Source organism: Nilaparvata lugens, chromosome 4 (assembly GCF_014356525.2).
Source record: "Nilaparvata lugens isolate BPH chromosome 4, ASM1435652v1, whole genome shotgun sequence".
NCBI lineage: Eukaryota > Metazoa > Arthropoda > Insecta > Hemiptera > Delphacidae > Nilaparvata > Nilaparvata lugens.
In genome coordinates this window covers 66,136,402-66,157,245 of record NC_052507.1, presented here as the reverse complement: position 1 = coordinate 66,157,245, position 20,844 = coordinate 66,136,402, and the positions used below count along the sequence as shown (strand labels likewise).

The window sequence follows — 20,844 nt, the reverse complement described above, 5'->3', positions numbered from 1 at the left end:
ATAAAATTGCTTATTTCTCTAATTATTTCTATAATAATTCTATTGGCACGGGATATATTCGTTTCTTTTAGGATTCTATCTATCTGAACTATTTTCAAAGCTCTATCCCAAGTCTGAGATTTGAAATAAAAGAAGTAAAAACTTAAAAAAACGTTATATAATTTTACAATAAAATATATAAATCTCGTACAAAATTTACAATATTACAAGAATACGTTTTACGGACGCCTATAGTGACAAATTCCACGTTTACATACTTGTAATTACTGAACACCTAGACTTAAACTAGAAAACTTATTGAAATACAAGATATATTAATCTATGTACAGCTATGATACTAATTAAAGCCATTTAATAAATGCTCGTGTGATTCGTCAGGCTCAAGTGATTATCTAGTCCTACTTTCATAAAAAATATTCCGTGTAAGTCAATGATATGTAAATACGGTTGCTGTAGATTGTCTGAATCTTTTTGTCATAACGGTAATATTAACTTTTATATTAATAATATGTAAGCCTACATAGTGCTATTTTCGCTTGGCTGTATGGGTTAAGATAGTATCTTTATGATTGGCAAAGTGGAAGTTCTTCGTCAAAACTCTAAAAGTCTCATAAATATATAATAGGCTAAATTTATTAATTCGACTATTTTTCTCAATAACAGAAATTTCTAATTTGACTTAATTAGACTACTTTCGTAGGGTATTTATATTCTAGGTACGATACTTACCGTATATTATATTATTATTACTTATCTATACTTAAAATAATTTTATCAGAGAGGGCTTTTGAAGAATAATGAAGTACAGTACCCTATTGAATGCCGATTACACATGTGATATTGTAGAAAATATCGAATATATTCTTGGTTATACTACCACAATGTGTAATTTGTAACAATTATTGCTGAACTATACAAAATCAAAAAGCTCATCATATCTTTTAGGTCAGTTAAAAATTGAAAAATTAATATGTGATGAAAGAAAATTGAACACCGGTAACCTGCTTTTGTCCATTTACATTGGTAAAATTAGTTACATAGTTACATAGGCTTGTTCCACTGTAGGGATGAAATACATAGCTACAATACTAGGAACAAATCCAAAATTGATGTACCCTACTCAAGATTAAGCAAGGTATTAAATAGTCCAAGTCTCATATCATTAAAGCTTTTCAATGCACTACCATATTCGGTTAGGGTTTTACACGAATGAAAATTTAAATGTTGTTTAGAGTCTCTCCTTTTGAAAACCCCCTTATATTCTATTTCTGATTTTTATCAAGTAACAGTGGAAGATTTTGCCTAATTATGAAAACCTTATTAATCTTTGAAGAACCTCAATTAGAAGATATTCTGTGATTTTAGAAGATAAGAATATTATGTGATCTTACCGTACTCGATTATATTGATATGTTTGTGTTGAAAATCAATTAGCCTATTCTCAACTTATGTCTAGTTTTAGTAATATTTTACATGTTTTGACTGTGTATTTATTTGACGTTTCCAATTGCAATGTAAACAATGCTTGAAGGAATAAAACATTCTTATTCTTATTCTTAATAATACTACTTTCACAAATTGTAAAAAGTATCAAATTTATATCAGTTGACTAGATGTTTAAATCCCATTTGAGAGTTCCTAAGCTATTGTCTTCAACACACACACACACACCAATAAAATAAATATTATTCACTCGTAAGTTGAATAAAACAAATTCCAGTTCTATTGATTCATCAAGGATGTCTGATCTTTCAACTGACTAGTCGATTGAATGCCTTGTTTTCACTATTTGAGCATGAGAGGTGTGCTTCACAGATTATATTAAGATTTTTTAACAGCTCGGTAGTTATAGGTAGCACGTAACGAAAAGTCTTCTGGCAGTCAATTGAAAACCACTGCCAACAATGAAAACCAGGGGCCTTCTCGGTATGCGCTTCCCATAGTGAGGTCTACGTTATATTGGCAGTATTTGATTAATATTTGTGTTGCTATTCTTGTCCATCATTCGACAAAGCAAACAGCGCTATCCTTTTCTAGCTCCGCAACGTTGCCATATACTTTTCCAAAAATGTAGAAATATGATTAATATTTAAATATTCAATATCAGTTATGAAAATTTCCAATTATGAATCGTTGAAAAGTATATTTTTGACGAATAAAATATAATTATTTAGAAAACAAGAATGAACAGTTAATTACATGATCAGATATACCGGTATCAGCTACCCTCTATAGAAGGCAGTCGCAAGGCAGAGAATCGGCAACGCTGTCCTCCTATCTTTATCCATTGCCATTATAACATGGACCTAACTACAAAGCATTAAAATTAGCACTATATTGTATATAGCATTCTTGTATTATGTGGATCGTGAACCAGTTGTGGCAAGCTATATGAGGAACGTTATCTCTTTCCGATTTAAATTTCACGAAGCAGTCAGCATCGTTGGTTGGAGCTGGTAATGAGTTTCAGTTGTGCAAATGTTGCGCCCAAAAGTGAGGAACGCCAGAAGTGGAAACTTGGGTGTCATGAATACTGCTAACCACATTTGGAAGTTCAGAATGGGTCTGAAAATGACGGCTAAATAGTAGCGAGTTAGTAGAACCGAGTGCACAAACAATTGGATTTGTAGGATCATTCTGCTGTAGAGCGTTCTGAGTTCGGTGGGCTGCGGGATCCCGCACAAGTGACGGGTGAAGTCCATGAACGCCTCGGCTTGCAGGAAAGGCACCATGGCCCACATGCCGTTCAGTAGGGCGTTTGCCATTGGCGGAAAGTCTTTGACTGGTGTTTCCAGGGCGGGAACCAGCACATCACTCAGAATTTTCCTGCAGGCTGCGCGTGTTGATTCTACGTCTCCTCTGCATAAGTTCAGTCTGAAATGAGAAGAAACCATGGTAAAATTCAAATTAATTTTAAGAAATAGTCTACCTATACGAGTTGCGTGAAGTAAACTACAAACCAACACTACAATATCGAAAGTAAAGTACATTTATATGTTGTGAATACCACTATACTGTATACTTGAAAACACCAAGTATTCAGCTTTCAATTGGGAAGGCACAACCTTCCACAACCTCACTCTTGCTGATGGTTAATATGAGGAAATATATCATCCCTCCCGTCAAGTAATATTTACTACAATATTAGCTTATTTTCCTCCTCAATTACCGTATGGTACTCCTTTGATACGTACCATACCGGGACAATTGTTTCCATACTTTCTTTTTCTCAATAAATAAAAGAACCCTCATCTCTGGTGAACATTCTATAGATAACATCCTTTCACTCTATCACTCTGAGTTACTCTTGCAGACTTGTCAAATCCCCATTTCTCAATCCCATTTCATATAATCCATTTTTATGTAAAAAACGGCTGAGAACCCATCCGGCAAACCCGTTTTCATGAAAAATAAAAAATATGGAGTAAGAAATCAAAGACGCATTAGTTACTTTAAGTAGAATAATATCAATTCATGGAATGGAGAAGTCGCGGACGATCAAATCCTCCACAAAAATACAGTATAAGGTTATTATTTGTTCTTATGAAATACTATTAATATGATATCAACTCTATTAAAAATATATTATATTTTTTCAATTAATATAGAGTGTTCAGATTCCATTCCTTGACAAAAATGCAGTAAGCTATTATTTGTTCCTATAAAAATTTTAGCATATCGACTCTATTCAAAATATTCTCTGTATTTTCTAATAATGATATAATTATTATATAGGCCTGTATTGAGTGTCGAGAGTCAAGATTCCAATGTTTGAATTCGCAACAACAACTTATAGGCCTAATTGTTTGAATCTGATTGTCTTTGTGGCGGTTGCCTAAAAGCCGTTCAAATTTTAATCATGATTAACCAAGAGAACCAATCAGAAAAGCCGTCGTTTCAAAAAAGCCTTCTCTGATTGTATCTCGTGAAATCAATCACGGTTAAAATTCAATCGGCTTTTGTGCAACCGGGCCTTCAAGTTCAAACTCAAATTAGACAAATTTTATTAAAGTCAAACTCAAATTTGACTTTACTGTATGGTACTAGTAATTTTTCAAATATTTTCTCTCGCACAAAAGTCTTTCTACTCTAATGTTTCGAGTAGATTATAGTTTCGATACCTATCATTGATGCCCAGTAGATGTCCTATCACTCTCCAGAAGTGAATGAATCCCTCCAGCTCTTCATTGGTTGGCTGAATGCCGAGTTTTTCGGAGCAGAGCACTGGAAAGCCCATGAATCCGAACTGAGTGATGGCCATGTCGCGCTGTGTGATTGGCCCAAAGCCGGCTGCACTTGACGATTTGTTCGCACCGCAGTGTCGGGCTCTGATTGTCAGCAACGATTTCCTGCAACTGAGAAAAAACTTATTTTACAAACTAATTAACTATAGTGAGGTGTCTAAGGTCCACATTATTATGGGAGTATTTGATTAACATTGGTTTTGCTATCCTTGTCTGTTGTCTATCATCCTTGTATCATCTTCGTATCATCTTTTGATCATCTTCGTATCATCTTTATATCATTTTCCCATAGAGAGGTCAACGCTATAATGGCAGTATTTGATTAACATTGGTGTTGCTATCCTTGTCTATCATTCAACAAAGCAAATAGCGCTATCCTTTTCACTAGGTAGGTTTTCCGGGATTCCAAAATATAAGATTGACGTTAGTAGCACATAACTGGTAGATCATCTCTTCACTATAATTTTTATAATATATCTATAATTTATTTAATAGATTTTCTATGGAAGATGGAACAAATACCTGAGAAGATGAGGAAAATACGTGAATATTCTCTTCCTCTACAGAGACATATGTTTCCTGAACTTGAGGCGAATTTCTGATCCAGTTTTGAGGGGTGAATCTCACCCCTATTGATCGGATAGCAGAGTGGCGCAGTGGAAGCGTGCTGGGCCCATAACCCAGAGGTCCGTGGATCGAAACCACGTTCTGCTAGAATTTTTTTATCGTTTGTAATATATAAGTTTATGTATGATGAAGTTTGAAAAAATCGATTCAACGATTTAGTTATAAATAGGTCATTATTGAAAGGGATTGGTCAGAGAGAATAAAACTTGGAACTAGAATAGAAAAATTTAAGGGCTAGCCCTGTTATTCCATTCCACAACCACTGTAATTGTAATTAAATGTATGAATAAATAAATTAATAGTTTGAGAATTCCTATTCCATTCTTTCTAGTAGTGGCACATTTGAACAGCTCAAATAACTTTATCTGTATTGTATTTCCTCTTCCACAACAATATAAATAAGTTAAATTGAGAGGAATTTACATTGGGGAATGAAGAGTTTTGGAACAAACCGATGTTACCATTGAATGAGATACAGAGTTGTCAATCAGGTGATATGAAAAAATTATATTTTATATAAGAGTAATAAATCATTCATCAATTTATATTACTTATTATTCAAGTGAATTTGAGATACTTTGGGCAAAATATGAGAGGACCTAAGTACGTGATTTTGCACCTCATACAGGGTAAACTAGTTGATATGCATTCAGTGGGACGTAGAAGAATGTGTTGGTTGCGGAACCTGAGGGAAGCATTCAACTTCACGTCACAGGACCTCTTCCGAAAAGCAGTTAACAAAGTTAGAAATGCCATGATGGTAGCCAACCTCCGTAATGGAGAAGGTACCTGAAGAAGAATTATTCAAGTCTAAAACTCACACAGAATTCGGATTACAGATATCTCCTTCATACCAGTCCACCATATTAACAATAGTGTCCAGGTATCTTCGGAAAGCTGTGAGAGGTTCTGATGATTTGCCAGTGAGTATGAGAACTTTGAGGATACTCTCCACTGCAAGAATTGTCAGCAGACCCGATAGTTTCGCAACAAATAATGCGAAGTAGTTGTTATTGAAGAATCTTTGTCCCCTGCAACATAATTATGATACAGTTTTAGTGAATTGTTAGGATTTTCTGATAAAAACAAATGTATTTTGTTATACTTGACTTAGACTTTTTCATGGGAAAATAAAAATCGTAGTTTCAATTAAAATTTACATTTATTCAAGATAAGTTTCAACTACTGAATTGATTATTTAGTAGTTTTGATTGATAATTTATAACAATCTATGTACGGTATACATCGTTATATTTGAATGAAGTAATGAAGAAATATCAGAAAATCATGTTTTATTGAAACTGAAGATTGAAATATAATAATTATTATTAAACGAAAATCCAAATTAAATGCTGTAGCCTAATCCACCCCGAAGACTTCTGCCACTGCAAATATTGACAACAGGGTAAACAGCTAGATGGAAATTCGATGAGCGCTACAATCTAGCTGTTTACCCTATTGTCAATATTTGCAGTAGCAGAAGTCTTCGGGGTGAATTACAGCATTTAATTTTGATTTTCGTTTAATAATAAATATTAATATTTTTTATAACACATCATGCTCATTCATCAAGAAATAATTTAATAACAATTCTCAAATCCAACTTACCGTTTATCGAATGGCTAAAACAGTTGTGTTATTTTTGTTATTTTTCACAATAAAGCACTTTATATTAAAAAATTTCCGAGAAAAGAGAAATCCTAAGCACTGATCCAAATGACTGAAGACTCCGACCGCTCTTTAGATTGATGGAAAAACTTTAGAAGCGTAATGTCTGTCTTAATTGTAGATTAATTTGTATTTTTCAATATAGCCAGCTATATTTTGCCATTCAACTCCTACACTTTGAGTAATAACCTTCTTTGAAGACGACAAGTTCGTGAATAAGCTAATGATTTCGATTATGCAAACAAATTATCATTATTGAACTATAATTCTAATAGAGAGTGAAGTATAGTAGAATTCGTCAAATAACAAGTCCTAGTCCATGGCTTGAACAATTGCACTTTGCCTATAGTATTCTGTTCTTTTCTTCGTTAAATCTCAAGGTAAAATATTTATTCTGATATCTATTTTGATTTGATACCACGATTTTCTACAATGTTTTCTTAACATTGACTTATTGAGGTCCCGTTGTAATATAGTTGTATAACATTAAATTTTACTATTAATTTTATTTGCTTAATATGAATACAGTTCCTAACTAATAATTGCAAGATAAATTTATTTAATCGTTCCTATAGATCAGATATCTTTGTGAAACAAAATTGAATGACAATATAAGGAATGTTTATGTTGGGTGTTACCTGTGAAATTTTTCTTTGTCAAACCAAGCGGGCAGAAGGAACGGTTGTTTGAAGTCGATAGGTAGTTTGGCGCCTTCACTTAGAATCAACGCAACCAGCTCTTCTCCGCTGTCACCACATTTGTCTTCCCCTGGAAACAATGTTAAACAATGTTATTGCTTACCGTATCAAATGTTCGTCTTCCTGATATAAGCCCACTAAAGTATTAACCGTTATGAACAATAGGTCTCCTATTTATAAAGTCAAATCTGTCAATTAGGTATAATTTAATTTGATTTTGAATCAACGTTATTTTGTGTGGTACAATATTGAAGTACAAACTTAATAAAAAAATTAATCAAATTTCATCCTATTAAAACACGATGAATGTCACACTACAAACACAGGAAATATTTTTTTTCTTTACTCCGTTCTATAAGGCTGAATGCTATAGTGAGCTCCAAGTTATAATGACTGTAGTGAGAGGTAAACAGCGTTGCCGATTCTCTGCCTTGTCACTGTCATCATTTTCTATAGAGGATAGCTGCTACCGGTATATCTGATGTAATATTACTAACTGTTCAATATTGTTTTGAATAATAAATTATATTTTATTAGACAAGAAAATATATTCTAATGATTGAATAATGAATTTTCATAATTGAGATTTAATATTATGTCAATTAATTATGTTTCTACATGGTTCAAAAAAACGATCTGGCGAAGTTGTGGTGCTTGAAATGGATAGTGCTATCTACTTCGTCGAATGATAGACAAGGATAGCAGCACCAATTTTATTCAAATACTGCCATTATAACGTGGACCTCACTATAGTCGATGTCACTAACCTTGTCCTATAACACGGGAAGATTAACTGGATAAACAGGTCTGCAAATCGATTAGTTAAAAAACTGTGTTACTTCAATAAAAGATATCGTCATGAAATTCACGCTTCTCATCTCAGGAATGGGAAAGGAAAATAAATTTATCCATTCCTCGGACTCGGCTGGGTGGAACTACAGATAAGACCAAAAATATTAATATTAAAATCATTATATATTATATTTCGGCTGTTTATCTTAAAAACACATATCAGCTAATCCTTTTTAATAATGCAGGCTTTTGTCATAGATGATATTGATCTATTTGTTTGTTTTTCAAATTTTGTGTTAAATTTTCAAACATATCTGCTTATTTTACCTCTTTAAATGTTGTTGTCTGTTACACCTACCAATCAAAACATTTCCACATTAGCTCTTGTGTATAAATTACATACTGTAATATTTGCAATTAAATCCCTTACATCTTTAATAGAAAAAGGAGAATTGTGTTCAAGCTCTAAAGCTCTATGAATATTTGTGTTTTTTCCAAACAATAAAGCAAGTGCATATAGAAAATAATTATTGCTAATTGAGAGAGATAACAACTCGCTTCTCTCACCGAAACAATTTGCAAGAGTTAAAAAGGAACGCGCAGTTTTTCGTTTCACCTTGGAGTTCACTATTATGCGTGGGAAATTTAATGCTAATTTTCGCTAGATAGTTTTGTATTGAAATTTCAAATGGAATAAAATATTCTAAATAATTAATCCAAATGCTAATATCCTATTAATACTTCTACGGTAGAGCCGAGGAGAGTCTTGTTTGAGTCTTGAATGATTGCAGTTTTTAGTTCCTGTGATTGAAAATTCGAACATGTTAAATTAAATTAAAACATCGTGTAAGTTCAATTATTGTGTGTAAGTTCTAATATAAGAGTTTTGGTTACAAGTGCAAGTTTCAAAAATATTCTTCTCATAATTGATGACATTCCATTTGACATAGGCATTTCCTGATACTGTACCATACGTAAAAAAAACATTCTTTTCTTCAGGGTAGAATGAAAGGGTGCATAATCTCACCGCTTCTCACACCCTTCATTCTTATCAGAGAATAGTTTTCATTCTTCTTTATCGAAAAGCAGAGTGGCGCAGTGGAAGCGTGCTGGGCCCATAACCCAGAGGTCCGTGGATCGAAACCACGCTCTGCTAGGATTTTTTTACATACCGTTTACGAATAGAATATTTATTGGAACATTTGTATGAATTATCTAGAATTGTGATTATATCCTTGAATATTATGCCAGTAAATGAAAAACTTATAACCAGCTTGGAAATAACCACCAACATTAAATCTTCATCACCATTATTTTTTGTTATGAAATGAGTAGTTTAAATACCGTAAAGGTAGTAGTATCAAATACATTGTATTTAATAAATTAAATTTTTTAATTTGCCCTCTGATCTACTAATCAAAATTCATTGGAATCATTTTCTACCAATGAATCCCATCAAACATTTTGCTCTAAACAGCTTACTACTTCTTAATTTTTGTATAAATAAGTCTATAGTGAATTCAAAAGGGTTCATTTTGAGTCCATGATTTTTGAGTAAGAGAGAATGTTAATGTCATTTTTGTTTAATGTCAAATTAGCTTCACTTAAAATGAGAATAATAATTTGATGATTATTTTACTGGAAAAATATGTTTTTTATTTCTATTCAGAAATCGTTGATCAGGAAATCTTAATTTCTAACTACTGTATATACATTAGTATTTGATTTGAAAATAATTTTCATCAGGCCTGACTTGGTCTTGTTTAAATATTTGCTGCCTCCTTAAATACTCAAGCTATGACAAGAGATTTAGAACAGCACATGTTTAGGATAGAATTCTTCAAATTTGCGTACAGACTTATACACCACGAACACGCGCATTTCGCTTTTCATCAACTGATGCTATATTTTTTATAATTGTCTGTACTATAATACAGAACTAATGAGCATAACATCAGCTGATGAATAGTGAAATCGGGCGTTCGTGGAGCATGATAGTCTCTCCTTAACATCATACAGCGATACTAAACATCATATACAGCCATATTGAGGTAACAACATGAGAGATGGTGGAGTTGGTGGGTGTGAGAGATGTTGAACTGGAATAGTTCAGGTCCTATCTCCTGAATAGGTCTCAGTGTGTGGAAATAACAAGGGAAGAGAAAGGGAAGATATTCATTACTTATCGGATAGAGTATCAGTGAAGGCTGGTGTACCACAGTGCTCTATACTTGGCCCTTTGTTGTTTTTGCTATATGTAAATGATGTGTCAAAATTATATCCCAGGGTAGAGTTTTAATGTATGCCGATGACACATCATACATTTGCAGCTCTCAGGATGCAAGTGTGTTAGAAATAGAATCTTTCATGAACATTAATGCCATAGCCCAGTACCTCTCTCAACTCAAATTAGGAATTAATGAATCAAAATCCCATTTTTTACAGTTTACACATAGAAATAATTCCAGGATAAATCAACTTATTAATGTACAGATAAATGAAAAAAATGTTAACCAGCCTCATTTCGTGAAATTCCTAGGGGTTGATCTGGATCAGCATCTCTCTTGGGATTGCTATACTGATTAGCTCTGTGGGAGGGTTGCATCTGGAGTCTTTGCACTCCGACAAATAAGAAGATTGAATGATACCAAACTCACAATGGCAGTCTACCACTCACTCATAATGTCACACATTCGCTATGCCATTATTGTGTGGGGTGGGTCGTGCCAGAATTTGGAGAGGGTGTTCAAGCTCCAAAAAATGCTGTTAGAGCGATCAAAGGTATTATGCCTTTAGAGTCCTGTAGGAACCACTTAGAATTAGAATTAGGAACCACCAGAATTAGGCATACTAACCGTTCCCTCTATTTATATCTATGAGGTGATTATGCATGTTAGAAGAAAGACAATGACTAGAAATGCTGATTCGCATGGATACAATACTAGAAATAGAGGAGACTATGCTTCATTGTATCACAGAACAGCTCTTTTTGAGAAAAAACCTACATATATGGATGGGCCTTAAAATTTATTAGAAATCTTCCTACTCACTTGAAAAATTGTGAAGATGTCGATGGTTTTGAGAAGGAGTTGAAAAGTTTTTTGATGCTTGGAGTAGTTTATACCACAGAAGAGTTTGTGTGTAGAGAGGGTTCCTTTGTGTGATTTTTTTTCTTATTTTTTTGTAATACTGTATGTATTATAAATTTTTGACAATTCCTATACTCTGATTAGAGTCTCTGGGAAGCTTTAAAAACAAACAAACAAACAAAGATCTTAGAAAGAGTGTTAGTTTCATCAGATACCTATAATATAAATGAAGCTGATCTCCTTGAACTTTTATTATTACTATAAAACGTCCGGATTGGAATGTATTGGAGTACAAACGTTTTTACTATGCATCTGACATCCTGCAATAATGATAAAAATAGTAGTGACATGATTTGTATTCCTGATACGTGTATGGACTGCTGAACAGTTTGTGGAGGTTTTTTGTAGAGTGCAAAATACATTCAAGCGGAATTTCTCTGGCATAAGCTCTTCATAAGAAGCATGCATCCTCATTCATATATTTTCCTTACTTTGCTATTCACATATAAATGTACAAACTTTTGAAAATGAAATGAGTTCCATGATATTTTAATTTGAATGGGGAAATATCCAAACTTTATAATATTACACAGTAAGGCTTATTTACTACAGTAGAGTACGGGGTTCCATTTTTTATACTATAGTTTGTCATATCAATGCCTTTTTAATATTATATTCGAAGCGGTTCATTGTTTTAAAAATACACAAAAGCTTCTCCGCTTGTGCGTGGATGAAAATGAGATGATCAAACAACCATACCCAAGGCGGGATTCGAACCACGACCATGCGAAGCGTTAGCTGACTAAAGTTTATTTTGAAGTAATTTTATAGAGTACCAGCTATGAGTTGAAAGTAATGAGATGAGTTTTATGGCATACAGTTCAATAATATACTGTACTATATTGATTTCAATTCCATACATCAACCTTCGAAGATTTTCAAGGGAAAATAACGAGAAAAGATTAAACAAAAATATTGAAAAAATTACATTGCGAAAAAAGTTTGCCTGGTTGGCCCAATACTTATTGAAGTTATATTCCTAAAAGGTATTATTGATCTGGTGTTTCGATTGTTTTATTCGTTTTCTAGTTTCACCGAAACTCATAACATTTAAATTTCAATGCTTAGTAGCTTACTCGTATAGGTATAAACATGCTCTAACATTTGGAACGGTTTTTTACATTATTCATACCGTACCCTATTTGAAAACAGATCATTCATTGAGGTAACGGGAAAAGGTGAATGACTGCAGAACTAAATTAATAGCCTAAGTGGAAAAATAAAGCTACCGTACGTCAAAGATTACTGCTCTAGCTCTTAGTGATAAATGAGTGAGTGAGCAAGAATGACACTGCAGATTTACTTTATATTGAAAAAACAGTCATTCTAGAATTGGTGTGTGATAGACACTATTTTAAACGTATTCAATTAACAGTGCTTCTCATATAGCCTTTATCTACTACTAGAATTAATTATTACATTATCTCCTCTTTATTGATAAATAAAACATAGATAAAAATGATAAAATTCAAAGCAATTGAATGTAATGAAACCATTACCAAGAACAGTGACTACTATTAACTATTCGAATTCGTAAGTTATCCTTATTCCAGTAACCTTTTCCAGAGAGTCTAGAACAGGGTCTCCAACCTTTTTTATCCAAGGGCCACATTTTTAATTCTTGGGAGGCTTAGAGGGCCAATAACAAAAATGTACGTAAAATTTGACTTGTGGGACACACACAACGGGGGATTTGGGGGATGTAAAATTATTATATTTCTATTAAAATAGTATGAGGAGTTTTAAGTAGGTTTAATTAAAACACAGGAAGAAACAAACCAATTCATTTCATTTTAATATAAAGTCAATTTATTGAGTGTAGAAAGGTCATAAGAAAACTTGACAATATATGAATTTACAAAAAGTTACCAAGCTAAAAGAGAATACTTATTTTAGTGAGAAGATAGCATTTTGTTCTCCACTTAAAATGTCCGCCCATTTAAGATCAAACTTCGTGGTTCCGATTATTAAAATTGATTACAAATGTTCATCTGACAAAGAAGATCTGTATTTGGATTTAACAAACATCATTTTTGAAAATGTCTGCTCACACTTATAGGTAGATCTAAAAAGCTGCTTGTTTACAGCTAATTTTACACTAATTAAGAAATTTATTTATTTATTTACATACAAAATAATACAAATTACATACACATGGAGTGGCTAGTAAGAGAAGAGTACTGAATTCACAGTTGTTGTCAAAAATGTGAATAAATAATATTTTAAAAAATCTGTTGCTATAACTCTCGGCGGGCCGGATGTGGCCCGCGGGCCATAGGTTGGAGAGCCCTCTGGTCTAGAATATTACATTCTATACTCTCTGCCGTACACAATTTCAACATAGATGACATGATTGATAGACGATGATTAGATAGTATATACTATCTATATAGATCATTGATAGATTAGAACTCATCTCATGTTATGTGGAAGAAACATTTTGTGAGGAAATACAATCCAATATACAAGTAACGATGAAGTACGTTACCATCAACCAAAATGATGGATGTGTAAACAGATTGGAAACATCATATTCCAGTCAAAATTTAATCTACGAATAATTAATAGAATTTCTCGATCTCCAGTGATGAAGATTCCTTTTTTATAATTTATTTTGTTTAACTAGAGGACTCATCTCATTTCTCTTTAAGAAATTTAATGTTGAGTAATTTTACTTTGGAGATTTTTATTTTTGTCATAACATAAAAAACATTCCTTCTCCTATACAGGTTTTGGAGATTGAAGGTTGGTTACTTGAGAGAGTGTGACATATTACAGTATATAGTTGCCAGACTGGTTTTGTAGCCAATAGGAGAGCTTGAAAGGATGAAACACCATGTTGGTTGCTTTGTTGTATATACCTGTTCACTATATACCTATATTTATATACAACTATTTTGTTGAATGCAGTATCTCTCCAAGTTACTTTCTTTGTTCAGATTCTCAGGGACGTGGCTGACACTATTCCGCATTTGATGATTAGTTAATCATAGAGAAAAGTTTAGCAATCATTGATAATAAATTATTTCACACATTGAAGATTATTTTAATTCGATCGAATAAATTCTTGGTTTATTAGCATCATAATCAAATATGCGGCTATCATTATCATACGGTGATAGATTGGAAAGCATGAAGGGTTGGCATCTCAACAAAGACTTGCCTGAATATATCTTGATCGAATCTTGGTCGAAACAGTGATGGTTTCCAGTAGAGTAATTTGATAAGTACAGTTTTTTATAAGACCATTTGATGGGGAATTTTATATTCAAGTATCTTCATTTGAATATTTGAAACTCTCTCTCTCTCTCTCTCTCTCTCGCTCTCAATCACTCTCTCTCTCTCTCTCTCAATCTCTCTCTCTCTCTCTCTCTCTCTCTCCCTCTCTCCCTCTAAATAGATCCCCAGTTGAATAAATCAAATTAACGTTCCGGTAGAGAGTTACTGGGAAGGATACTTTGAATATTCTTTCCGAAGAATGGACATTGATGTGTCCAAAGCTCCGCTAATTTATGTAGATGCAGAGCAATGTTATCTATAGCTATTCTAAATTGTTTTTTTTTCATATCATATACAGTTCAATGATAATTATTTTCTAAGTTTATATTATGTGAATTTATCTGAAACTTTGTTGTATTGTGAAATATTGTATATAAGTGTATGAGCCAGTATATGTATGTATTGTAATCTACATAACTAATGTACTCAATTAATCAATCTCTCTCTCTCTCCACACTCTCAATCACTCACTCTCTCTCTCATTCTCTCATAATATACTATTACTCTAGAGAGTAAGAGAGTACCTCTCTATAATATGAACTAGGCAATGTAGGTAGTCAAATGAATCCATCCTTAATATGAATACTACATTATCACTTTACTATACACCAAGTAATGAAATAAAAAGAATACACTTCTATGAACATGAAACACATTATTTTCAAGCGCAAAAAAGTGGGATTTCTGTGTAAAAGTTTCTGTTAATGTGAAAGGTGAAACACGAGATAAAGGAATAATCAATAAAAGCACCCTACATTTATAATATTGAATTTAGTGGAAAGAAAACTGCGTAATTATATAGTAGTACCGAATTGAAAAATCTGTTATGGCGCACTCACACAACTTTCCTTGCCGTTATGAAAATTGATCACCTGCAAGTACCTTAAAGAGATAAGGTCTTTAAGGTCTTTGATCACCTGACGATAGTGTTCCCGCGCGTCTCCAGTCTACTATTCAAAGATTTGAGCCAGCTGGTGACAGGGCAATAACGATAGAGACACACGAGGTCTGCTATCTCTTCATAGTGAATGATTTAATAGAATCAACAGTTGCCAACAGTTTGCAATTGGATAATCACGTTTTCTCGAATTTCGAGCTTATTTCTAATTTTAGGTGAAAATGTTACTGGACATTAATTGTGGAGATTTTTATGCTCAATCTTTTCCACTCGATTTTTTTTGTTTGAATTGTATCTGAAGCCTGATAATTGGGAATGTAAAATCAAACTTTGCACAGATGGGACGGAACTCCTAGAATTTTTACAGATATGGGACTCGTGGCAGTTGATAGAACTTATCAATAACTATTTTAGGTATGAATTTGATCAAAATCGTTGGAGCCGTTTGAGAAAATCGCGAAAAACCCTGTTTTTGACAACATTTTCGCCATTTTAGCCGCCATCTTGAATTGGATTTGTTCGAAATTGTTCGTGTCGGATCCTTATAGGGGAAGGACCCTAAGTTCCAAATTTCAAGACATTCCGTTAATTGGGAGATGAGATATCGTGTAAACAGACGCACATACACTCATATACACACACACACACACACACACACACACACACACACACACACACACACAACACACACACACACAACACACACACACACACACACAACACACACACACACACACACACACACACACACACACACACACACACACACACACCACACACACCACACACACACACACACACACACACACACACACACACACACACACACACACACACACACATACAGACCAATACCCAAAAACCACATTTTTGGACTCTGGGGACCTTGAAACGTATAGAAATTTAGAAATTGGGGTACCTTAATTTTTTTCGTATTGCTTTCCGAAAAAAATTAAGGTACCCCAATTTCTAAATTGTAATACCATAATGGTAATAGGGCAAGGAAAGTAAAAATGAAATGAAAATGAGAAATATGTTTCGTAATAGGGTTTAATGTATGTAAATTAACAGGATTAAAAATGTTGGCATTCCATTTGACTCACGCTGGTATAGTTGGAAGTTGAAAACGTTTGGCATGGCATATCGTAATTGCGCATTAAGTGATGCAACACGAAATTGCTCTTTCTAGAGGAGAGGGATTCGATTCACGCGTTGTCTGTGTCAGAGGAAAGGAAAGGAAAGCCTTGTTCCAATTTCCACTTGTTGAAGACTCAGCAGACAGGTTCAATACTGTTTAGATTCTCAGGTCCTTATTTACCGCAACTTTTATAATAACTAAACCTGGGTTTATGGTCGAATCCACTTGAAGCAATGCAATAGTTACTGAAATGATGTAGGTAGCTAGCCATATACTGATCATCAAATCAATAATATCCACGATCCACAGGTATGGTACCTACGGATCCATGTAACTGGTATGGTAGTGGTTATTAATAGCACGATTACTGATAAATATGCAACGAATAATCGGCCAATTAACTGGCTCTAAATAAGAGTGAATACTTTTTTTATTAGTATATAGATAGATCTATATGATGGTATATAGTTGGTATAGATGTATAAATGACATGATGATAATCTTCTATCGTGATTCATGGTGAGAAATTTCTATTAGATGATATATTGAGAAGTTATAATACAGTATAAGATTAAAGCTCTTCAATCCGCATCTAAAACCTGAAGTAAACTATTTAAAATCTTCAAAAATTGTTTACTTTCAACTTTTTCATTAATTGTTCCCATTTCATCGCATATTCATTTATAAATGATATGAAAAATTTTTCAGTTTATCTAAAAAAAAAAATTGCAACAAATCAAATTATTGCCAAATTCATATAATTAATTCACAAATACATGGAAAACAAAATTCAGTTTCATACATTAGAAATTTACTAACAAAATTACAAAAGCTTTCATTGAAACTAAATAATAAAATCGAATATATAATATTGGCGTTGCAAGCAAAACAATGTTTGTGCGCTAGCAACGAGCATTCAGTAAGCACTCTAATTAGAGAAAAAATGGAAAAAAAGTAACTGTATAAAACAAAAATTTCAGCCAGTGCAACACATCGATACATTTTTCAGAGCAATATGCAGGAGAAGATTTTCAAAACCAAAAACTCAAAACTAGATAAAATGTTTTGACGTTCAACCTGAATTTCCTCAAGTGGAAAATTAATTGGAATTGACAGAACTTCCAACTAATTACAAAAGATAGATATTCATTAGCATAAGAAGTCAATCTATGTTTCTGAATGGAATAAAAATAAATTTTTGACCACTGGAAGCCCTGGATAGTGAACTGAGGGCTGGTGTTACAAAAAATTATGGTAGTATTATTCAGGGAATACATGGAAGTAATACTACGAGAAAAGAGTAATCTCTACAAGGATAGAGTTCTATGAATACCCCGAATATTCCTCCATTTTTTCAGAATATTTCATCTCCAAATTTTCATTCAGTAACTTAATGTAAGAAGCCTTGTAAAGAGGTGATTCTCCTCCCTTTCAAAGAAGCTCTACAAGTTGTATTTGAGAGGATGTTTTCGATTTCAATTTCCATTTACCGTACTGTACCGTACTTAGGTACTTCTCTGTTGTTAAAATTCACGTATTACAATTTCCATAATTCATACTTTTTTATTGTCGCGTTGATATGCTCTTATTCCATTTTTTCATGAGGTCCAATTTCTACTTATTGTTGTATCTCTGTTGAGTTGTCCAATGATGTGTTTAGTGTTTCAGTGTTGCTTTAAATGTCGTTCACTCTCTTATTAGTGTTGAGATTCACTTTTATTGCATTTTTTTCAATCTCTATCAAACAGTTTTAGCCAGAGCTGGGAGTTACATTTTATTCACGTTAATTAACGTTTTCACTCTGAATGAGATGAATTTGTTGTTTTCAATTATATATCCAATTACTTACGCGTTACGGTCAGAGAGTATATAATGAACTCACATGCTATACTATCATCCTATATTCTCTTATGAATTACATTCTATACTCTTTGGTTACGGTATGTATTATACAGAAAAACAAGAACAGTGTGTGATACCTAATTTAGATGTTTAATATTTACCTTGGTGATCCTTACGACCGGTAGTCCCATTTGTTGTAGGTTTTGGAATGTCCGCAACCATTTTTCAGAACACTAATCCTATATTAGACGAGGCACACAAACAGAACAAAAACAGAAGCACAAATATTTGAGTTCAGTGCAGTTGCATTCACTGGATGCATTCACTGACCGGAGCATAAAATAACTCTGTCAACATTGGAGCGCGTTCCACGCTGGTGTGTAGTAGGTCTTCCATCTCCAAGTCTACCTGCTGGTCCGGTTGGGGAACAACATAGCAAAGCACCAGGCTATGTAGATTGTAGCCAGAGTATTTCATCTTGAGAGGGAGAATAGAAAGCGGTCTACGTTCTTTGAACGGTCCTTAGAAGAAGGTGAAAGTGAAGAGCTGCTGGTTTTTTAGAGGCAGCAGGCGAGCGAAGACTTCCTGCAATTTGGTTCAGTCTTCAGTCGCTCTTCGAAACGAGTGCAGTGATTCTTCGAAACGGCGTCTTCTCTGTATCACGCTCCGGAATAGAGAAGATAATTTCCTATAAAAAGAAAATCAGACCGCCTGCTTCGGCGAACCGTGTCTCATTGTCATTGTTGACAATTGTTTGTTGTTCTTGTTTTCACTTATTGACTCGCTTCAATATCCCCGCACAACGGAGGATGAAAAATGAATCATCAAATTTTGTATCTAGTGTTTTTCTTAGTTACTTTGTCTTTACTTTTCTAATATACAGAGAAAGCACTACAGTAGAGTACTAAGAATAAGAGTAGCCAGCAATTATGTTGAATTGTTGCTTAGCTGTAAAATATATAATTCTTGCTTGCTTTTGCTTCAAATTTGTAAGAGCCTCATATGTGTCTTGAAATTTTCACCCTCTCCCCCAAATAAGGGGCATACCTGTGGGCATACCACACATACTACAAAGCTACGAGACAGTTGGGGAGATTATTATTCACGTCTTCACTTCAAACTGTCAGAATTGATTAAATAGGAAATATTGGAGTTATCATCCAATATGTCAAAAGACATAAAACTCTTTCAAAGCACTTTGGAACTCTCGAAGATGTCTTTGTTGTTTGTTCAACAACCCCAATCATGATGCCGATCGAATTATTCTATTCAAATTCAAATTTATTCTCGTAAAAAACATACACAATAATAATAATACAACATCTAAAAATAATACTATTAAAATATTGATGAGGAATAGAGTATTTTCGTATTTAATCTATTTGAGGAAGGGGTTACCTCTCAAACACAGAGACCACAGGTAGACATCAATTGAATTCCGTGTCGGAAAAGAAAATAAAATATTCTGTGGATATCTGATTCTTGACAGAAGATGCCTTATGGACGTCCGCAGGATAAATGATACATTGTCACATAATACGTATAAACTTATGTGAGCATCATCCACAATAAAAACTCTTTACCAGGAAAATTTTAATGATGGAAATTTTAATGTTAAGCATGATTTTTTTTCTCTTCCCAGTTCAACTTCTTTCATAATAATTTATCTAGAAATAGTCCAGGCGATAAATGCTCAAACAAGGGTATATAGAAGGAAAAGTTTGGAAGACAATTTTTTACACCGAAGTTCTGTTGAGGGTAGTAAAAAGGTGAACATAATTATCAAAAGTACTATTTCTGCTCTTATAACTTTTAAAAATTGATTATAAGTTCATAGAGCATTAAATTCTCTTCAATTTGATGCACAATTTCACAATTTTATGCATCAATATCTGTTGCAACAATAGACCAATTGACAGAGAGGAATTTGGAGGGAATGTTCTAAACACAAATTTTGACTTTGCACCTTTGTTCGGACCAGAAAGGAGGTGAACATATCACGAGTCCTCATCACTACTACCCATTATGCCAAAGGGATATGAGGATGATTTAATAAATTTAAATTTTTTGCTTACACGCTTATATTTTGTAAAAAATGCTTTCAACCGACATGACTAAAATAAAACGACAAATTTTCTAGAACTTTTGATCAGTTTAGTTTGTGATATATCCAACAGTTTTCGAGATATTCGCTCTTAAAAGTGTAAAATTGTTAAAATAACAAGTTTTCATTCAATTTTTTGCTCTTGCAGGGCTTATAACTATCAAACAAGGCACCGTAAGAATTGATGTTCATCGTCTAGATTTGTAGAGCATTGAATTGTCTTCAATCTGATGTATTACTGTATTTCATTATTTTTCAAGTATTGTTATAGCAGCTTCAATAAAAATGAGGAGTGGAATTTTCATTTGTGAAACAATATTGATCATTTGACGAAGAAATAATTTTCAAGCGAAAGTCTGGAACACAATTTTTGAATTTGCAGCTCAATTAGGACTACAGTATTAC

General features: G+C 33.4%; 1 protein-coding gene and 2 non-coding genes across 3 annotated transcripts; 2 read left to right on the top strand and 1 right to left on the bottom strand.

Moving 5' to 3' along the window:
* Positions 1 to 139: 139 nt before the first annotated feature.
* LOC111049720 (rubber oxygenase) lies at positions 140 to 18,926 on the bottom strand. The gene is made up of 5 exons (XM_022335881.2): positions 18,497 to 18,926; positions 7,178 to 7,307; positions 5,693 to 5,902; positions 4,122 to 4,355; positions 140 to 2,874 (listed from the first exon to the last, which is right to left on the bottom strand). Exons 1-5 carry the CDS (start codon positions 18,555 to 18,557, stop codon positions 2,424 to 2,426), a joined length of 1,086 nt encoding a protein of 361 aa, XP_022191573.2. The 5' UTR covers positions 18,558 to 18,926; the 3' UTR covers positions 140 to 2,423.
* Positions 4,887 to 4,958, top strand: Trnam-cau. The gene has a single exon. It is a non-coding gene; the product is annotated as a tRNA-Met (tRNA).
* Positions 9,114 to 9,185, top strand: Trnam-cau. The gene has a single exon. It is a non-coding gene; the product is annotated as a tRNA-Met (tRNA).
* Positions 18,927 to 20,844: the final 1,918 nt, after the last annotated feature.

What these genes read in the sequence shown, in the direction of transcription:
- LOC111049720 (XM_022335881.2), bottom strand. Translation starts at nt 18,557, where the DNA reads ATGGTTGCGGACATTCCAAAACCTACAACAAATGGGACTACCGGTCGT. An exon ending in CGGTCGTAAGGATCACCAAG is followed by an intron (nt 7,308 to 18,496) that starts GTAAATATTAAA and finishes CATTGTTTCCAG; the next exon opens with GGGAAGACAAATGTGGTGAC. An exon ending in GACAAAGAAAAATTTCACAG is followed by an intron (nt 5,903 to 7,177) that starts GTAACACCCAAC and finishes ATTATGTTGCAG; the next exon opens with GGGACAAAGATTCTTCAATA.